At 42.7% G+C, this 17,377-nt stretch overlaps 1 protein-coding gene across 22 annotated transcripts in view; it reads left to right on the top strand.

Moving 5' to 3' along the window:
• Nucleotides 1-17,377, top strand: part of DIS3L2 (DIS3 like 3'-5' exoribonuclease 2) — a 1,051,599-nt gene that overhangs the window by 518,314 nt on the left and 515,908 nt on the right. For all 22 annotated transcript variants that reach the window (XM_073626503.1, XM_073626502.1, XM_073626498.1 and 19 more), the window contains one exon: nucleotides 8,443-8,616. In XM_073626503.1, coding sequence (XP_073482604.1) covers nucleotides 8,443-8,616 — 174 coding nt within the window. The remainder of the gene's footprint in view (nucleotides 1-8,442; nucleotides 8,617-17,377) is intronic.

Genomic DNA, 17,377 nt, shown 5'->3' with positions numbered 1-17,377 from the left:
GGATAGAGAACTGGCAGGCGGACTATTTGGGTCGCCAGCGGTTAGTCCCAGGGGGAATGGTCTCTTTACCCCCGACGTCTTTTGGGCCATCTGCCAAAGATGGGGGGGTTCCAGATGTAGATCTCTTTGCATCCAGATTCAACAAGAATATCGACAAGTTTGTGGCCAGAACAAAGGATCCTCTTGTATGTGGGACAGATGCGTTGGTGATTCCGTGGCATCGGTTCTCACTGATTTATACATTCCCTCCTATTCTGCTACTGCCACGACTCCTTCGCAGGATCAGGCAGGAAAAGTCTTCGGTACTTCTGGTGGCCCCAGCTTGGCCCAGGAGAGCTTGGTATGCAGAAATAGTAAGGATGACAGTAGGTTCCCCGTGGACCCTACTGTCACATCCAGACCTCTTATCACAAGGTCCAGTGTTCCATCCTGCCTTTTTTTTTTCTTATTTATGCTACTTCAGCGTTCACATTTGAGAGGATTTAAATCACCGTTTATGGCTCATTTTTTCTCATCTCATTATCGTCACATCATAGCAGCAGATACAAGACTTTCTTATTTATTTAATCTTTACGCAGTAAAAAAGTCCCTCACACTAATACTATACCCAATTCGCCCCTTAAATACCCGTACCCCACCCCCCCTCCCCCGACCTGCAGACTTGTCCCAATAGAGCATGCATTAGCTATATGAACTTCTCGGCAAAGTTTCCTGTTTTTTTTAAGGATATCCACTTCGCCCACTTTGCTCCCTCCGAATCCTCTTCTATCTCCAGCCCGGTATCCTCCACCTCTCAATCCTCTAAGATATAAATTTCATTAACCCTCATTAACCAATCTCGAGTGCTTGGGCCCCCCATTTCTTGCCATTTTTTGGTATTAAACTTTTTGCCGCATTTAGGAGAACCCGAATTAGAGATACATTATACTTGCTACTATGACCTTCGGACCTGTGGAACAGACACACCCAAGGATCCTCCTTGATCACAGTACCCATTATCTCCTGTATTATCTTGAGCACATCCTACCAATATTTTTGAATAATTGGGCACTCCCACCAAAGGTGGGCCATCGTTCCCCTGCTGCAGCACCCCCTCCAGCAGTTTCCCAAGATTTCCGATTGCATCTTATTTAATCTATCTGGTGTCATGTACCACCTGGCTAAGCATTTAAAATTTGATTCTGTCATTCTCGTATCTACTGCGGATTTATGTGTTGCCTTTAGAATGGCCTCCCAAGTCACTCCACTTGACATCGGTCCCAATTCGGCTTCCCATTTGATGAAATATGACGGTTTCGCTACTTCACCCTCATCCCTCAATATTTTGTATAATTCTTTTGTTTTCCTTATAACTCTATCCTGCAAAAACCATTTCTCCACAGACCTTCGATTTTCCTTATCTCTAATAGGACTGGGGAGGCTTTTAATAAAGAGCACAAGCTGGTTGTATCGCCCTGTGTCTATTATTAGGTCCTTGAGTAGGATTAACTCTTGAAAGGTGACGATTTTGCCATTTTTCCTATTAATCAATTGTGTGTCTTTTTTTTATCCAGTTCCCTCATTCTCCTTCAAATAAATAAATGGTGAATTAAATTCCCAAGCATTTTGTTTATGTAACTGATCCCAAATCTTTAAAGTGTAACGTGTTATGTGTATTAGGGCCCAACTTCCTAAAATGTGGGGGATTCCAAATTAATACTCTGAAAAAAGTCTGCGCTAACGGGATTGGGAGTAGCTGCATTTTGTACAGGATATTCGGGGCCAAGGTCATCTTAACAGTATTTACTCTTCCGATCCAAGAGATCGGCAGATGCATACTTTTTCTCGTTTCCTGCTTAATCTCATCGAGGAGAGGAATAAAGTTTGAGGTACAATTTCCTTAAGGAATTTGCTAATGTGACTCCCAGGTAACTTATTTTTTTACTCCATGGAAAATGAAAATTTTCCTTGAGTTGCTTCTCGTCCATCAATATTGATGTTTAAGACAACCGATTTACTGAGGTTGACCTTATAGTTTGATAGCTCCCCAAATCTCCTCAAGGTAGCCAGGAGGTTGGGGAGCGAAATCCTCGGTTTAACAATGTAAAACAGTACATCATCGGCAAACGCCGAGAGCTTGTGTACATCTCCCTCCACCTCACATCCACATATTTCCGGGTTCTTTCGAATTGAGGCTAGTAAAGGTTCCAGGGTTAGAACAAACAGGAGGGGGGACAGGGCAGCCCTGCCTGGTCCCGTTTTCCATCCTGAACTCCACCGATGGTGTACCATTCACCCTGACAAATGCCGAGGGAGATTTATACAATGCTTTGATCCAGTTCAACATGGTACCACTCAAACAGACTGCCCTCAATGTCCTCAACATGAACCCCCAGTCTACTGTCAAAAGCTTTCTCTACATCGATCGACAGAAGTAGACCGGGGGTCCCCTTTTTTTTTTCATTGCATCCATGACCAGGAGTGACCTAATACCATTGTCCCTCCCCTCTCTCCCTGGTATAAAACCTGTCTGGTCTGGGTGTATCCAGAACGTCATTTTTTTTCTTTAATCTACTGGCTAAAACCTTGGCGTATAGTTTAATATCTGCATTGAGCAAAGCTATCGGCCTATAGCTCGAACACAGCAAGCTATCTTTCCCTTCCTTTGGTATTATTGTTACTGACACCATCAGTGCGCCCTCACAAAACTCATCCTGACAACTTGCCCTATTCCAAATCTGACAAAGCTTGGGGATCAGGGATTCCTTAAATTTTTTTGTAGAAATAGGAAGTAAAACCATCAGGCCCTGGACTCTTTCCAGAGGGAGATGCTTTCAAAGCCCTTTCAATCTCTTCTACAGTGATCGGACCATCCAATTCTTTTGCATCACTGTCCGAGAGTCTTGGTAAACCTGCCTCTTTTATAAACTCATCCATTTTTTCCTCCCTTTCCAGGGTACCTACCCCACCTTGCCTAACCCTGTAGAGTGATGAGATGTAACTCCAAAATTCTTCAGCTATGTCTCTAGAAGTATGTTTTAGTACCCCCTTTTTATTTTGAATCCTGTCTATAAAATTGGTCCCCTTCTCCTTATCAAAACTGTTGCCAGATGCTTCCCCACCTTGTTGCTCCATCTAAATCTATCTTTTAGGTTTTTATTTAGAATATGCTTAGAATCTATCTCCAGTAAACCTTTTAGTTCTTCTCTTTTTATAATTGATATAGGAGTGTGTTATGACTACCACTAGCTGCCTTATGTAACTGTTCAAGATGGTGAGTTTCTTCTATAAGTTCTGCTTTCCTTTTTGTACTTCCTTTTTTCTCATTGGCCCCTAATGAGATCAAAATTCCATTTATATACGCTTTTAGCGCCTCCCACAGGACAGATCCTGAGATCTCACCAGTATTGTTTATCGAGAAAAACCCATCAATCTCTTCCTGTATCTTGTTACTGACACTGGGGTTCTCGATGAGCTTTTCGTCTAAATGCCATGAAAATGGGGGGCCTCCGGAATCTCAGGATCCCCAAAATCAGGACTGGGGCATGGTCAGACAGTGTGGTGACTCCAATCTTCGTGTTCTTTAACATGTTCTAGTAATCTATGATCTACCATAAAATCTAGCCTTGAATAAGACCCATGGACTGAAGAATAGAAAGTATAGTCCCTATCCTTCGCGTGTTGTACTCTCCATGCATCAATCATATGGCAGCTATACAATTTCTGACCTATTTTTTTTTAAGAGTTTCCTACCCACTCCCTGAGAACTTGATGTACTATCTATTATTGGATCTAAGCAGAAGTTAAGATCTCCTGCCAAAATCGCCTCACCAGCCCTGAAATCCATCAGCTTATTCAAGACAGGAATTCAACTGGATTTCTATTAGGGCAGTAAACATTTGCCAGAGTAAAAACCCTTTCTCACACCCTCACCTTCAAGACGAGGTAGCGGCCCTCCATATCTGCGCTCCTCTAAGAGCGCAAACTTGATCTTTTTTGAGAACCCAATTGCCACCCCTTTGGCCCTCTTGATAGGAGAGTCACTATAAAACCAGTTGGGGAAGTAGTTAGAAAATAATCTGACATGAGTGTCCTGTGAGAGGTGGGTCTCCTGAAGAAACACAACGTCTGCATTAAATTGCTCTAACTCTCTTAACACCTTGTGCCTCTTAAGAGGAGAGTTCAACCCTTTAACGTTATATGTGAGAGAAGTGAACTCTGTCATTTCATCTTTAAATAGAACAGCATTGAAAAAACGCGTGTTACTCTTTGAACCCCTAAACGGAGCCTCTGCAGGATCCTTCCCTGATTCTTTCCTTTTGCCCTTCCCACTTTCCTGTTTACTCTCTTGGGCTGGATTCTTAGGGCTTCCCTGGTTCGCCTCCTTCAGATACTTCTGTATGGAGCTAGAATTTAGGCTCTCGGCTGCTTCACTTCCGCTCCTCTTTGAGGGCGCCCTCTCATTTTCAACACCGCTCACAAGCCTCTTCTCTCTCTCCACTTAATACAATATGTTTGCTTTTCTATTGCTTGTCCTCGCCACGCCGCTCCTTTTTACGTCTCTTAACCCAGGGCCCTGCAATCCCCAGCGAAAAAAAAATAAAAAAAAAAACAGTTCAAAGCAATCTGCGCCAACCTACCCCCTAGGCATTACTGCATTAGTAGTTATCCAGTCCTCCAACCTACTACAGTATATTATAGGGTATCACAAATTTTACCCCTTAAAAGCGGCAAAAAAAACTTGGTGTTGATTATAGCAGAGCCTCCTCCATGGCTTTTTAGAGCATTTGACCCATACAAGAATCAACCAGTATTACCTTGTACTTGCACTGCTATCTGCAGGCAACACAAATCTTCTTATAAGCCTGCTCACGTTTATACAATTCTCAAAGCGTTACCTCAAGACCGATACTTCTTCCCAAGGGCTGCATCCAAGACCTTGCTGATAATACAGCTCTCGTCCACTTCACAGGTTTAGAGTCCAACTAAAGCCTTTTTAGCCTGCTATCCACTTCAGGCATAGCCTGAGTACAACCCAATAATAATGTTGGTTGTCCTCCAGCAGGCTGCTATAGCTTTCTTACTTATCTGGCCACGGTGAGAGTGGTATGCTTACCGGCTTGTCGGCCATCTAAAAAAAAAACAACCCAGGAGCGTCAGGGAGACGTACAGGACAGGTGGGGGGAGGACCCAAGACGGGCGGAGGAGGATGGCTCACTCACCACACACGTCCAGTGAGGCAGGAGGGAATCGGGGAGGAAAGCCCGCTCGGCACCCGCAGCGCCCCAGGCAACCCGGGAACCACCGCTGGGGACCGAGACAGCAGGTCTACCTATGGCTCTGGCAGGATCGACGGTACTCTGTCACACATGCAGCTGGTGTTGCACCCGCGCTACTCTGCCATCCACTTCCATGGCACTGCCGTCAGGCCCCTCCCCCAATCCGTGTGCGTCACATCATGCACCAGCGGCCACTACTGTCACCGAAACCCACGTTCTGAAGAATAGTGGGCTTTCAGGTCCTGTGATCTCTACCTTGATCAATGCAAGGAAGCCCGCTTCCAGAGTAATTTATCATAGAGTCTGGAAGATTTATGTATCCTGGTGTGAACCCAGGGGTTGGCATCCCAGAAAATATGTATTAGGTAGAATTCTTGACTTTCTACAAATGGGATTAGAAATGAAGCTGGCCTTGAGTACCATCAAGGGCCAGGTCTTGGCCTTATCAGTATTTCAGCGGCCACTTGCTTCACATTCTTTGGTTCGAAAATGTATGCAGGGGGTAACGCGTCTTAATCCTCCGGTTAAGGTGCCCCTAAACCCCTGAGACTTGAATTTGGTTCTGTCAGTTTTACAGAAACAGCCTTTTGAACCAATACGTCAAATTCCCTTGGTCTTGTTGACAAAGTTAATTTTTATGGTAGCCATTTCTTCTGCTAGAAGAGTATGCGAATTAGCAGCCCTTTCCTGTAAAGAGCCTTATTTAATCATGCATAAAGAGAGTGGTATTGCGCCCTCATCCTAGCTTTCTACCGAAAAGTGATTTCAGGTTTTCATCTAAACCAAGATATTATTCTACCTTCCTTTTTTCCAGATCCCTGTTCTATAGAAGAAAGGTCACTACATTCTTTGGATGTAGTAAGAGCAGTCAAAGCCTATCTGGAGGCAACTGCTCAAATTTGCAAAACAGATGTTTTGTTCGTGTTGCCAGAAGGTCCCAATAGAGGACAGGCAGCGTCAAAGTCTGCCATTTCAAAATGGATTCGACAAATGATTATTCAAGCTTACGGTTTGAAACAGAAAATTCCACCTTTTCAAATCAAGGCACCCTCCACAAGGGCTATTGGTGCTTCTTGGGCGGGCCTCTATGGCTCAAATCTGCAAGGCCGCAACCTGGTCTTCAGTTCATACATTCACCAGATTTTATCAGGTGGATGCAGGAAGGCATGAGGATATCGTCTTTGGGCGTAGTGTGCTGCAGGCAGTGGTACGAGGTCTTCATGTCTGATTACACCCTACGTTGTGTGGTCCCCTCTCCTCAAATAGCATTGCTCTGGGACGTCCCATCAGTAATTACTGAGGCTCTGTGTTCAGTGATGTACGAGAAAGAAAATAGGATTTTAACAGCTTACCTGTAAAATCCTTTTCTTTTGAGGTACATCACGGGACACAGAGGTCCCGCCCCTCTTCTAATACACTTATATTGCTTTGCTACAAAACTGAAGTATCCCCAGTAAGGGGAGGGGTTATAAAGGGGTTGAACTTCCTGTCTAGGGTGTGCCAGTGTCCAATCACCTAGTGATACCCTATAACCCATCAGTAATTACTGAGGCTCTGTGTCCCGTGATGTACCTCAAAAGAAAAGGATTTTACAGGTAAGCTGTTATAAAAATCCTTTTGTTCGGTTTTCAAAAATTGTGTTCAACTTTTGACATTCTATTCAGACTTTCCAAACAAAAATTCCTGAAGAGTCCAACTCCAAATGTATTCTTGTTTGTAAACAGAACTAACATTTTTAGTTTACGGTGTATTGTTTTCGAAGATACAAACGTGAAAGACTGCGCATAATCAAACGATAGACCAAGTCAAGTGGAAAAAAGGCTTTGTCGTATGAGAGTTTTTCATACAATTAGTACCATCCTCAGTTTCCACTTGCCGAGAAGACGATCATTCACCCTATTTTTTTCTTAGTATGTACCCAGCTTTGCACTCCCCTAAGTGAAAATTTTGTTGTCCAAATGTGCTCATCTGTGTTCATTCACTCTAATACAGGAGATGTGTTACTGGCCATCTCACCGGGTGAAAATGGGGAAAGACCCCAAGTAAAGATTAATGCAGACACCACATCCAATAAATGCTAAGCTGTAACATAATACATTTTTGGTTCTAAGTTAATACTGCTTTACAATCGATCAATAGAGCCCTTAACATTCCAAAGGTTTCAAAAGGAATCTGAAAGGTCAGCAATTGCCTCCCTGAGACATGGGGAATGCATGACATTCATAGATGGCCAAGATGTCTTTCTCCATGTTCCCATTTACTCACCTTATCAGTGTTTTTTTTATGATCACTTCTATTTTGTCACATTGCTCTTTGGCCTGTCCTCTTCCCAGGGTGTTCACAAAGGTCTTGGCACCCTTGCTTGCCCATGTAAGAACTCCACCTCTTCTCCAAATCCACAATTGCACATTGGATAAGGGATTTGATTGCTAGAGCCTATGTGCTTAAACAAAAACCTCCTCCTGAGCTTATCCGTGTACACTTCACCAGATTTGCTGAAGTATGCTGGGCCTTTAGGCACTAAGCTCTGTAAGGCCACCACCTGGTCTTCTGCTCATACTTTTTCTGAGTTTTCTGCTGAAGTGGTTCTTGGCCGCAGAGTTCATGAAGCAGCACTCTGAACCTGGATCTTTTACCCTTGTTTTAGCGCCTGTTGGCACAGTTCTGTTTGCCTAGTTATTACACATCCTTATTTGCATTGCTTTGGGACATCCCTTGGTGTATGAATAAGATGCTTGTGCCCTGTACTGTATGGTTGAGATCAGAGGAATTTTGACTTGCTTCTAAGTGCCATATCTTGGTGTACAGTACAGGACACAGACCAGACCACCCTCCCTAAACTCTCCTTGTTACGCTGCGTTGTTTGCTACAAACCTGAGGACTCAGTGGGGTAGGGTTATAGGGAAGACACCCCGGGGGCATGTTCTCAAAAGCTTGCCAGTGTCCAATCACCTGAAGATTCAAACCTATAACCTACGATGTATTAACAACATTTGTGTTCTATACTTTAGGATATGGAATTTATAGGCAAGTCAAAATTCCTCTTTCTAAAGTAATTTTAATGTTAAGGGCTTAGATATTTACAATTTTAAATTTTAGTTAGAAGTTGGACACTATTCCTGTTGTGTTTAGGAAATGTGTATTTGGACTTCCTGCCAGAACTGAATTTTTGTCTCTTCTTTAGGAAGCTAATGAAAAGCCTTGGTCAGGCGGGAGAAATTGAACCAGAGACTGAGGGAATATTGACAGAATATGGAGTAGATTTCTCAGAATTCTCTAATAAAGTGCTGCAGTGCCTGCCGCAGAATTTGCCATGGTCTATTCCTCAGGAGGAGTTTGAAAGAAGAAAAGATCTGAGGTTAGTAAATGTAATTTTATCCACCATTAATGGGACTCCTGGCAAGCATGAGAACTGCCAGCCACGCAAACACAATTTTTAGTCTGAATGCACCAGTGAGTATACCAGATTGGAATCAAACATGCTAAAAAGAAAGCTTTATTAATCTGGTGCAAGCTACAGGCGAAAGTTCTCATTGGGTACCACAAAATGATTCATAGCTAGTTATAATTTGTTAATTTTTTTAGACACTTTATGCACTATATAATCTAAACTTGGTGTCACTGAGTGCTACTCCACCATTCACATGAAGCGTTGTATTTTCTGAATGAATACAAGGCTTCCTAAGATTGGACTTGGAGAGGCAGGCAGCTGATGACACAAACTCCATTTCAGAGCTGAGTAGCGCTCAACCTGACTATTTTTTCAGAGGATGGGAAATCCCTGTTCCGCTGCTATATACTGTTTGTAGCTGATGTTTTTACAGCATTTACAGTGGGTGCATTTGTTGGGGAACTTAATAGTAGTTTTTTGTTCTGACCAACTTTTTAATATTTTAATGTGACCAAAACTAAACTGGATTGCAAAATCTTTCATTTAACTATTTTCTTAAACCACTTAGCGCTGTAGGTAAAGTGTCATACCGATGTCGCTGCCTATTCCAGGGTTTAAGGCGCGCACATCCCGCTTTAATTGTACACAGCGGGAGCCTATCAGCGTGTGTTAGCCAGTGATTCATGGCTGAGACATGCTGATCGGCTGTGTACATTCACAACCCAGAGCTTAGTTTTGACACTCAACACCGAGCTTTGTACACAGGGAACAATCTCTGAGAAACTTTAAGGTCAGTTAGTAAAAGCAGCACACATTATACATTGTTAGACACATTTAACCACTTAATCGCCCTAGATCAAGTGTCTCCAAACTTTCTAAAGGAAGGGCCGGTTTACTGTCCTTAGGACTTGGGTGCAGTGGGAGTAAAAGAAATTCCATATTGCCTGTGGTCAGGAGGAGGAATAGAGCCCACCTCATTAGTGTTAGTTGGAGGAACTATGCCCCATTGCCGGTGTAAGTGGGAGAAATGGTGTCCCATGATTGCTGTTAGTGGAAGGTAAAATGCCCCTTTGTTGGTGTCAATAGCAGGAGTAGTTTCCCACTGTTAGTGTCATTGGGAGGAATGGTGCCCCTTTGGTGTCTGTTCGGAGGGTCAGATAAAGGCAAGCGAGGGCCGCAGTTTGGAGACCATGGTCCTAGATGTTCACTTCGAGGCAGTGCCATAAGTACATTGACAGTGTATGGTACTATTATCACTAATCACTGTATTAAAGTCACTGGTGATGTCAGTGGCAGTCAGTTCCCCCCAGCATCAGTTAGTGTCAGGTCGTCCTTCGCAATATCAGTCCCATTATAAGTCGTCTATCGCCGCCATTTCTAGTATTAAAAAAAAAAAAAAAATATTCCAGTGTATACAGTGCCTTGAAAAAGTATTCATACCCCTTGAAATGTTCCACATTTACAATCAAAAACATACATTTATTTTATTGGGATTTTATGTAATGGACCAACACAAAGTGGCACATAATTGTGAAGTAGAAGGAAAATGATAAATGTTTTTACATTTTTTTTAACAAATATCTGAAAAGTGGCATGCATTTATATTCAGCCCCCCTGAGTCAATACTTTGTAGAACCACCTTTCGCTGCAATTACAGCTGTCAGTCGCTGCAAGTTTTTTTGGTTATGTCGCTACTAGCTTTGCGCCTCGAGTGAAATTTTTGTCCATTATTTGCAAAATGGCTCAAGCTCTGTCAGATTGGATGGAGAACATCTGTGAACAGCAATTTTCAATTCCTGCCACAGATTCTCAATTGGATTTAGGTCTAGACTTTGACTGGGCCAATTTAACACATGAATATGCTTTGATCTAAATCAGGGGTAGGCAACCTCTGCCCTCCAGCTGTTTTGAAACTACAAGTCACATGAGACATTGCAAGATCCTTACAATCGCATGCATGACTCCTAGAGGCAGAGGCATGATGAGATTTGTAGTTTCAGCTGGAGGGCTGAGGTAGCCTACCCCTGATCTAAATCTTTCCACTGTAGCTCTGGCTGTATATTTAGGGTCCTTGTCCTGCTGGAAGATGTACCTCTTCTAAGATTGCACTGTATTTGGCTCCATCCATTTTCCCAGCAACTCTGAGCAGCTTCCCTGTCCTCGCTGAAGAAAAGCATCCACACAACATTGTGCTGCCACCACCATGCTTCATGGTGGGGATGTGTGTTCAGGGTGATCAGTGTTGGTTTTCTGCCACACAGCGTTTTGCTTTTAGGCCAAAAAGTTCCATTTCTGTGTCATCTGGCCAGAGTACCTTCTTCCACATGTTTGCAATGATCCTCACATGGCTTTTCCAGTGGCCAGAAATTTTTGTTAGAGGGAAGCATGATCTAACTTGGTACAATGCCCTTGAAAAAGTATTCATACCCCTTGAACATTTCCACATTTTGTCATGTTACAACCAAAAACGTAAATGTATTTTATTGCGATTTTATTTGATAGACCAACACAAAGTGGCACATATTTGTGAAATGGAAGGAAAATTATAAATGATTTTCAACTTTTTTTTACAAATATCTGAAAAGTGTGTTGTGCATTTGTATTCAGTCCCCCTGGGTCAATAGTCTGCAGAACCACCTTTTCGCTGCAGTTACAGCTACAAGTCTTTTTGGGTATGTCACTACCAGCTTTGCACATCTAGAGTGACATTTTTTGCCCATTCTGATTTGCAAAATAGCTCAAGCTCTGTCAGATTGGATGGAGAGTGTCTGAACAGCAATTTTCAAGTCTTGCCACAGATTCTCAATTGGATTTAGGTCTGGACTTTGACTGGGCAATTCTAACACATGAATATACTTTGATCTAAACCATTCCATTGTAGCGCTGGCTGTATGTTTAGTCAAGTCTTTTGCAGACTCTAACAGGATTTCTTCTATTATTGCCCTGTATTTAGCTCCATCCATCTTCCCAAAATTCAATTTTGGTTTAATCTAACCAGAGCACCACCTTCCACATATTTGGTGTGTCTCACATGGCTTCTTGCAAACTGAACTACTTATGGCTTTCTTGTTGCTATGACTAATAGTTGTCCTGTGGACAGATTCTCCCACCTGAGCTGTGGATCGCTGCAGCTCCTCCAAAGTTACAATGGGTCTCTAGGCTGCTTCTCTGATTAATGGGCTCCTTGCTCAGCCTGTCAATTTAGGTGGACAGCCATGTCTTGGTAGGTTTGCAGCTGTGCCATACTCTTTCCACTTTCGGATGATGGATTGAATAGTGCTTCGTGAGATGTTGAGGGTTTGGGATATTTTTTTTTTATAACCTAACCCTGCTTTAAACTTCTCCACAAAGTTATACCTGACCTGTCTGGTGTATTCCTTGGCCTTCATAATGCTCACTAAGGTTCTCTAACAAACCTCTGAGGGCGTCACAGAACAGCTGTATTTATACTGAGATTAAATTACACACAGGTGGACTCCATTTACTAATTGAGGGACTTCTGAAGGCCACTAGATTTTAGTTAGGGGTATCAGGAGTATACACTTTTCAGATATTTGTAAAAAATGTGTAAAACCATTTATCATGTTCCTTCCACTTCACAATTATGTGCCACTTTGTGTTGGTCTATCACATAAAATCCCAATAAAATACATTTACGTTTTTTGGTTGTAACATGACAAAATGTGGAAAATTTCAAGGGCTATAAATGCTTTCAAGGCACTGTATACCATTTGTAGACACTACAACTTTTATGCAAACCAATTGATATACATGTATTGGGATTTTTGTTATCAAAAACATGTAGCAGCATATGTTTTGGCCAAAATTGAAGAAATTTTAGTTTTTTTTTAACTTGCTATAAAAAAAAAAAAATATTTGGTCTTTTTCGTTTTAGATCACAAAATATTAAAAAAAACAGTGGTGATCAAATACCAAAAAGCTCTATTTGTGTAAAGAAAAAAAAATCTTTTATTATAAGCTGGGGTAGCTCTGTAATGACTGCCTGCCAGTTTATTGAAAGTAAACCATTCATTTAGTTTAATCAAAACTAAACAAAACCGATTACTTCAGCCATAGTACCATAGTAAATAACAGTCCAAAATTCTGGTATTGGTAATTTAAGTAGGCTCACCGCTAGTTTTTCTTTGGTCCCATACAGGGGTTAGGCTTCTCCAGGGCAAGGGTGCCAGGTAGGTCAGCAGCCTGTGTCTCCGTAGGTCAAAGAGCTCACACTGACTGCACAGCTTGTGAATATCTCTCTCTCTCTACAGGTGCACATTTCCCTCTGCTGCCTTTCAAGCCTCCCTCCCCTGAGGCTTAACCCTTCAGTACCAAAGTCCTAGTGATCAGGGTTTGAAGACTCTGCAACTGTCCCCCTTAAAGGGATCTCAACTCAAATATTGAGGGAATGTGCCTGCCATCCAGGACACATTCCCGGTGTCCTGTTTTTTATATATATTTATTACACACAGTGGGGGCGAAAAGTATTCAGACCCCCTTCAATTTTTCACTCTTTGTTATATTGCAGCCATTTGCTAAAATCATTTAAGTTCATTTTTTTTCCTCAATGTACACACAGCACCCCATATTGAGAGAAAAACACAGAATTGTTGACATTTTTGCAGATTTATTAAAGAAAAACTGAAATATCACATGGTACTAAGTATTCAGACCCTTTGCTGTGACACTCATATATTTTAACTCAGGTGCTGTCCATTTCTTCTGATCATCCTTGAGATGGTTCTACACCTTCATTTGAGTCTAGCTGTGTTTGATTATACTGATTGGACTTGATTAGGAAAGCCACACACCTGTCTATATAAGACCTTACAGCTCACAGTGCATGTCAGAGCAAATGAGAATCATGAGGTCAAAGTAACTGCCTGAAGAGCTCAGAGACAGAATTGTGGCAAGGCACAGATCTGGCCAAGGTTACAAAAAAAATTCTACTGCACGTAATGTTCCTAAGAGCACAGTGGCCTCCATAATCCTTAAATGGAAGACGTTTGGGACGACCAGAACCCTTCCTAGAGCTGGCAGTCTGGCCAAACTGAGCTGTTGGGGGAGAAGAGCCTTGGTGAGAGAGGTAAAGAAGAACCCAAAGATCACTGTGGCTGAGCTCCAGAGATGCAGTCGGGAGATGGGAGAAAGTTGTAGAAAGTCAACCATCACTGCAGCCCTCCACCAGTCGGGGCTTTATGGCAGAGTGGCCCGACGGAAGCCTCTCCTCAGTGCAAGACACATGAAAGCCTAGTCTTCTGTTCAGACATTTTGCAAGTTGTACCAGATGAATGTTCAATCCTCTGCAGATGCAACTTTGTGCCTTGGGGTCTTTAAGTAGCATTCCGAGTTGGATTCCCTGACCCCTGTAATTTTTAGGCCTGTTGGCACAGCTCTGTTTGCCCACCCTTCTCATTCATTGCTTGGGCACATTCTGGGATCTATGAATATCATACAGTACAGCATACCTGTACTGTATCATTTTAAGATGAAAGAAATGTTTACTTTTTTATTGTAAATTTAATTCCTTGAAGTACAGTACTTTCCTCTGTTCCTGTGGTAACTCTGCATTGGTTTAAAAGAAAAAGCTGAAGGCCAACCGAGTGGGGTACGGTTATAGGAGGAAGCCCAGTGAACATGTCCTCAAGCTTTGCCAGTGTCCAACGGCCTCATGGTACCATCCTAAAACCAAGGATCTGTGAATAAACAAGCAGGTGTCCTGTACAGTATTTTAAGCTAAAGAGTTTACAGGCAAGTTGACATTAATTTTTTTTTGGTTGAATTTTGTGTTGTCCTGGAAGGCTGCTGAGTAGGAAAAGGCAGCCTAAATGTGGTCTTTTCTTTTCGCTACGGTTGCAATAAACTGTTTCGTAAATGCAAACAATGGTATTTATTTTCACATGGCTTTCAACAAGTGTGCCATTTGTGGGCCCATTGTGAATGTGGGCTATTCACCATAAGGGGCATGCTCATTAATGCACAAAGACAGAAAATCTGCATGGGCAGGGTCAGATTTCCCTCTGTTCTGTTAATGGTTGCTGCTGTCATAATTGGGACAGTACTGCGTACTGTGCTGGTGCTCTTGAATAGTTCACTAAAGTTATTTCCCCACTAGTTTCTCAGCAAAATTATCTTCCCCTTTGGAATGTTTTTTTAGTTTTTACATGATGGCCTGTATATTTTAACAAATACTTAGTTATTTTATTAGATTACAAGAAAATAAGCTGCAGGCTTATATTGTAATGCACGAAGTGTGCAATTAGTCTGAGATTCATTCATCTGAAAATTAATTTGTACTTGTAGTTGAAGGACTTCTGTCTTGAGAATACCGTATTTATTGGCGTATAACATGCACCCTAATTTTAAGAGGGATGTTTCAGGAAAAAAACTTTCCACAGCCTTTAAATTACTAAGAAACCATGCAGAATATGCAGCCCCCTTTACATTACAAAGACTACTCCCCCCTGCTCAGTACACAGCCCCTTTAGTTATACAGCCTCCTGCACTCCCAAGAGACCCCAGTCTCCTGGTACAGAACTGCCAGCTCTTTCTCATACGCTGCTCTACTAAATACCATATATATCGGCGTATAACACGCACCCCAAGTTTAGGAGGGAATTTTAAGGAAAAAAAACTAAAAAACTAAAATATGGCGCCGAGACTGCAGGAACTCGTCGGAGCCGAGATACACATACCCGAGTGTCCTCGGCGCTGCTCAGTCACGCCCAGTCCCGCCCTATGATGGACATAACACAGGTCCAATGGTGGGACTGGGCATGACTGTGAGTGGCGCCGAGAAAAGCCGAAGATACTTGGGTATGTGTATCTCGGCTCCGACGAGTCCCTGCAGTCTCGGCGCCATATTTGAATTTACACACGGCTGTATATGTCGGCGGCGATCGCAGCAAAAGCCGCGATCGCTCCGATCAGAACAAAATTGGCGGGGATCGGCTTATAACACGCACCCACGATTTTCCCCTGATTTTAAGGGGAAAAAAGTGTGTGTTCTGATAAATACGGTACCTAATTAGCCCTTTTAGCCCTGTTCTTTCATGGACCCGGTCACGGTACTGCTCTCCTCTGATGTTTCATGGATGGTTATGTGGCCCCTTTCCTCCTCCAATCTAAAGCTACACGAGGAGGAGACAACTGAAAGAACTGAGCTAATGAAGTATTTAGAGGCTTTGTTTTACAATGACAGTGACACAGGAGGTGCAGTATATGAGAAGGGGCTGGCAGTGTTTTTTATTCGTAAATTTGGAATATGCTGGCAGTTCTGTCCCAGGACAGCCCAATCCCCGCCCCCTCCCCCCCCCCGTGTTGGTAAAAACTTTATTGGCGTATAACACACATGCACTGTTTGCCCTCTATTTTCAGGGGAAAAAAGTGTTATGTCTTTTTATATACAATCCTATTCCTACCTATCCTGTTAAGCAGGTAAGTAGGAACAGAACAGCAGCATAGTAGTTGACCCTTCTGCCATGCTGCACTGGGGTTCCTGGTTAGGACACTATCTTCATGGAGTTTGCATCTTATCATGATTTCCAAACACACTCCAAAGACATGCTGGTAGGTTAATTGGCTCCTCTCCAAGTTTGCCCTGGTGTGCATGTGACATGGGGACCTTAGATTGTAATTTTCTTTAGGGAAAGGGCAAATGTGAATGTACAGTATGCAAAACACTGCGTAAATTATCAGCACTATATAAATCCCTGCAATAAAAAAAAACTCCAGTTGTGCAGAGCAGATATGTGCTTGTGTTGACTTATTACTGGAAAATTGGAGTCTCTTCTGCTGAGGGTAAACGTGGTTGTAAACTTCAGACATATATAAACGTTGTTATCCCTCTTTGTTCCTATGCTATCAACATGAATCACGTCTTGACAGAGAAAAAAGGTGACCGGGAGGGAGCTCTAACTGAGTGACACTCATGTGTTCTATCCCTCCAATCAGCTCTCAGAGCTCTCCTCACTGAGCTCTGCAGAGTGTAACAGCAGCCATCTGTCCCCTTTTTTCTTTTTCATACATCATGGGACACAGTCAGGCTAATATTCATTACCTTGTGGGTTATACTCCATTAGGTGAATGGACACTGATGGACCAAAAGGTCTTCAGACAGGAAGTTATCCCCCATATAACCCCTCCTATACAGGAATTTAGTTTTTTACCAGTATCTGCAAAGTGGATAGCATGGTTTGTTTGAGCTCTTTGAGCTTCAGGTCTCTAGTCCCACAAACGGTTCCAAAAATGAATCAGGAGATTGACCGATCGGATCCATTTGACACAGGTTTTTATGCTTGGATAAAAGGTACGAGGCGAGGTTTTGCCTGTAATGTGGCCTCCGGGCGCTGGACCCTGCGGACTGGAAATCCTTGACACTGCAGCGCTAATGCATTTCCTGCAGGGTGCTGTACAGGTCTAAGGGAGTGGACCCTAAAAATGAAAGGGTACCCAGTCCTTGAAGGTCCAAGTGACAGAAACCGGCGTGAAGGGTGAATATTGGGCCCTTAGTTTCTAAGTAGCCCTGTGCCTGGATGGGTAAGTGAAACCCCTTTATTTTATTATTGTGGGGTGTACCAGTGATTGTAATAATCAGTCAAGCTAGCTAAAGGCTGAACACCTGTGTGCTGTGAACATACGGGGGAGTTCTGGGCTAGCTGTGGGTGTTTGCAAAGTGTGTACCTTTTTTGCTTGTCTGGCTGTTTTTTACTTGTATGATGGCGCATGA

This window comes from Aquarana catesbeiana, linkage group LG04 (genome assembly GCF_042186555.1).
Source record: "Aquarana catesbeiana isolate 2022-GZ linkage group LG04, ASM4218655v1, whole genome shotgun sequence".
NCBI classification, from domain to species: Eukaryota; Metazoa; Chordata; class Amphibia; order Anura; family Ranidae; genus Aquarana; species Aquarana catesbeiana.
The sequence above is the reverse complement of the archived record's forward strand: the minus strand, read 5'-3'. Positions and strand labels throughout refer to the sequence as shown.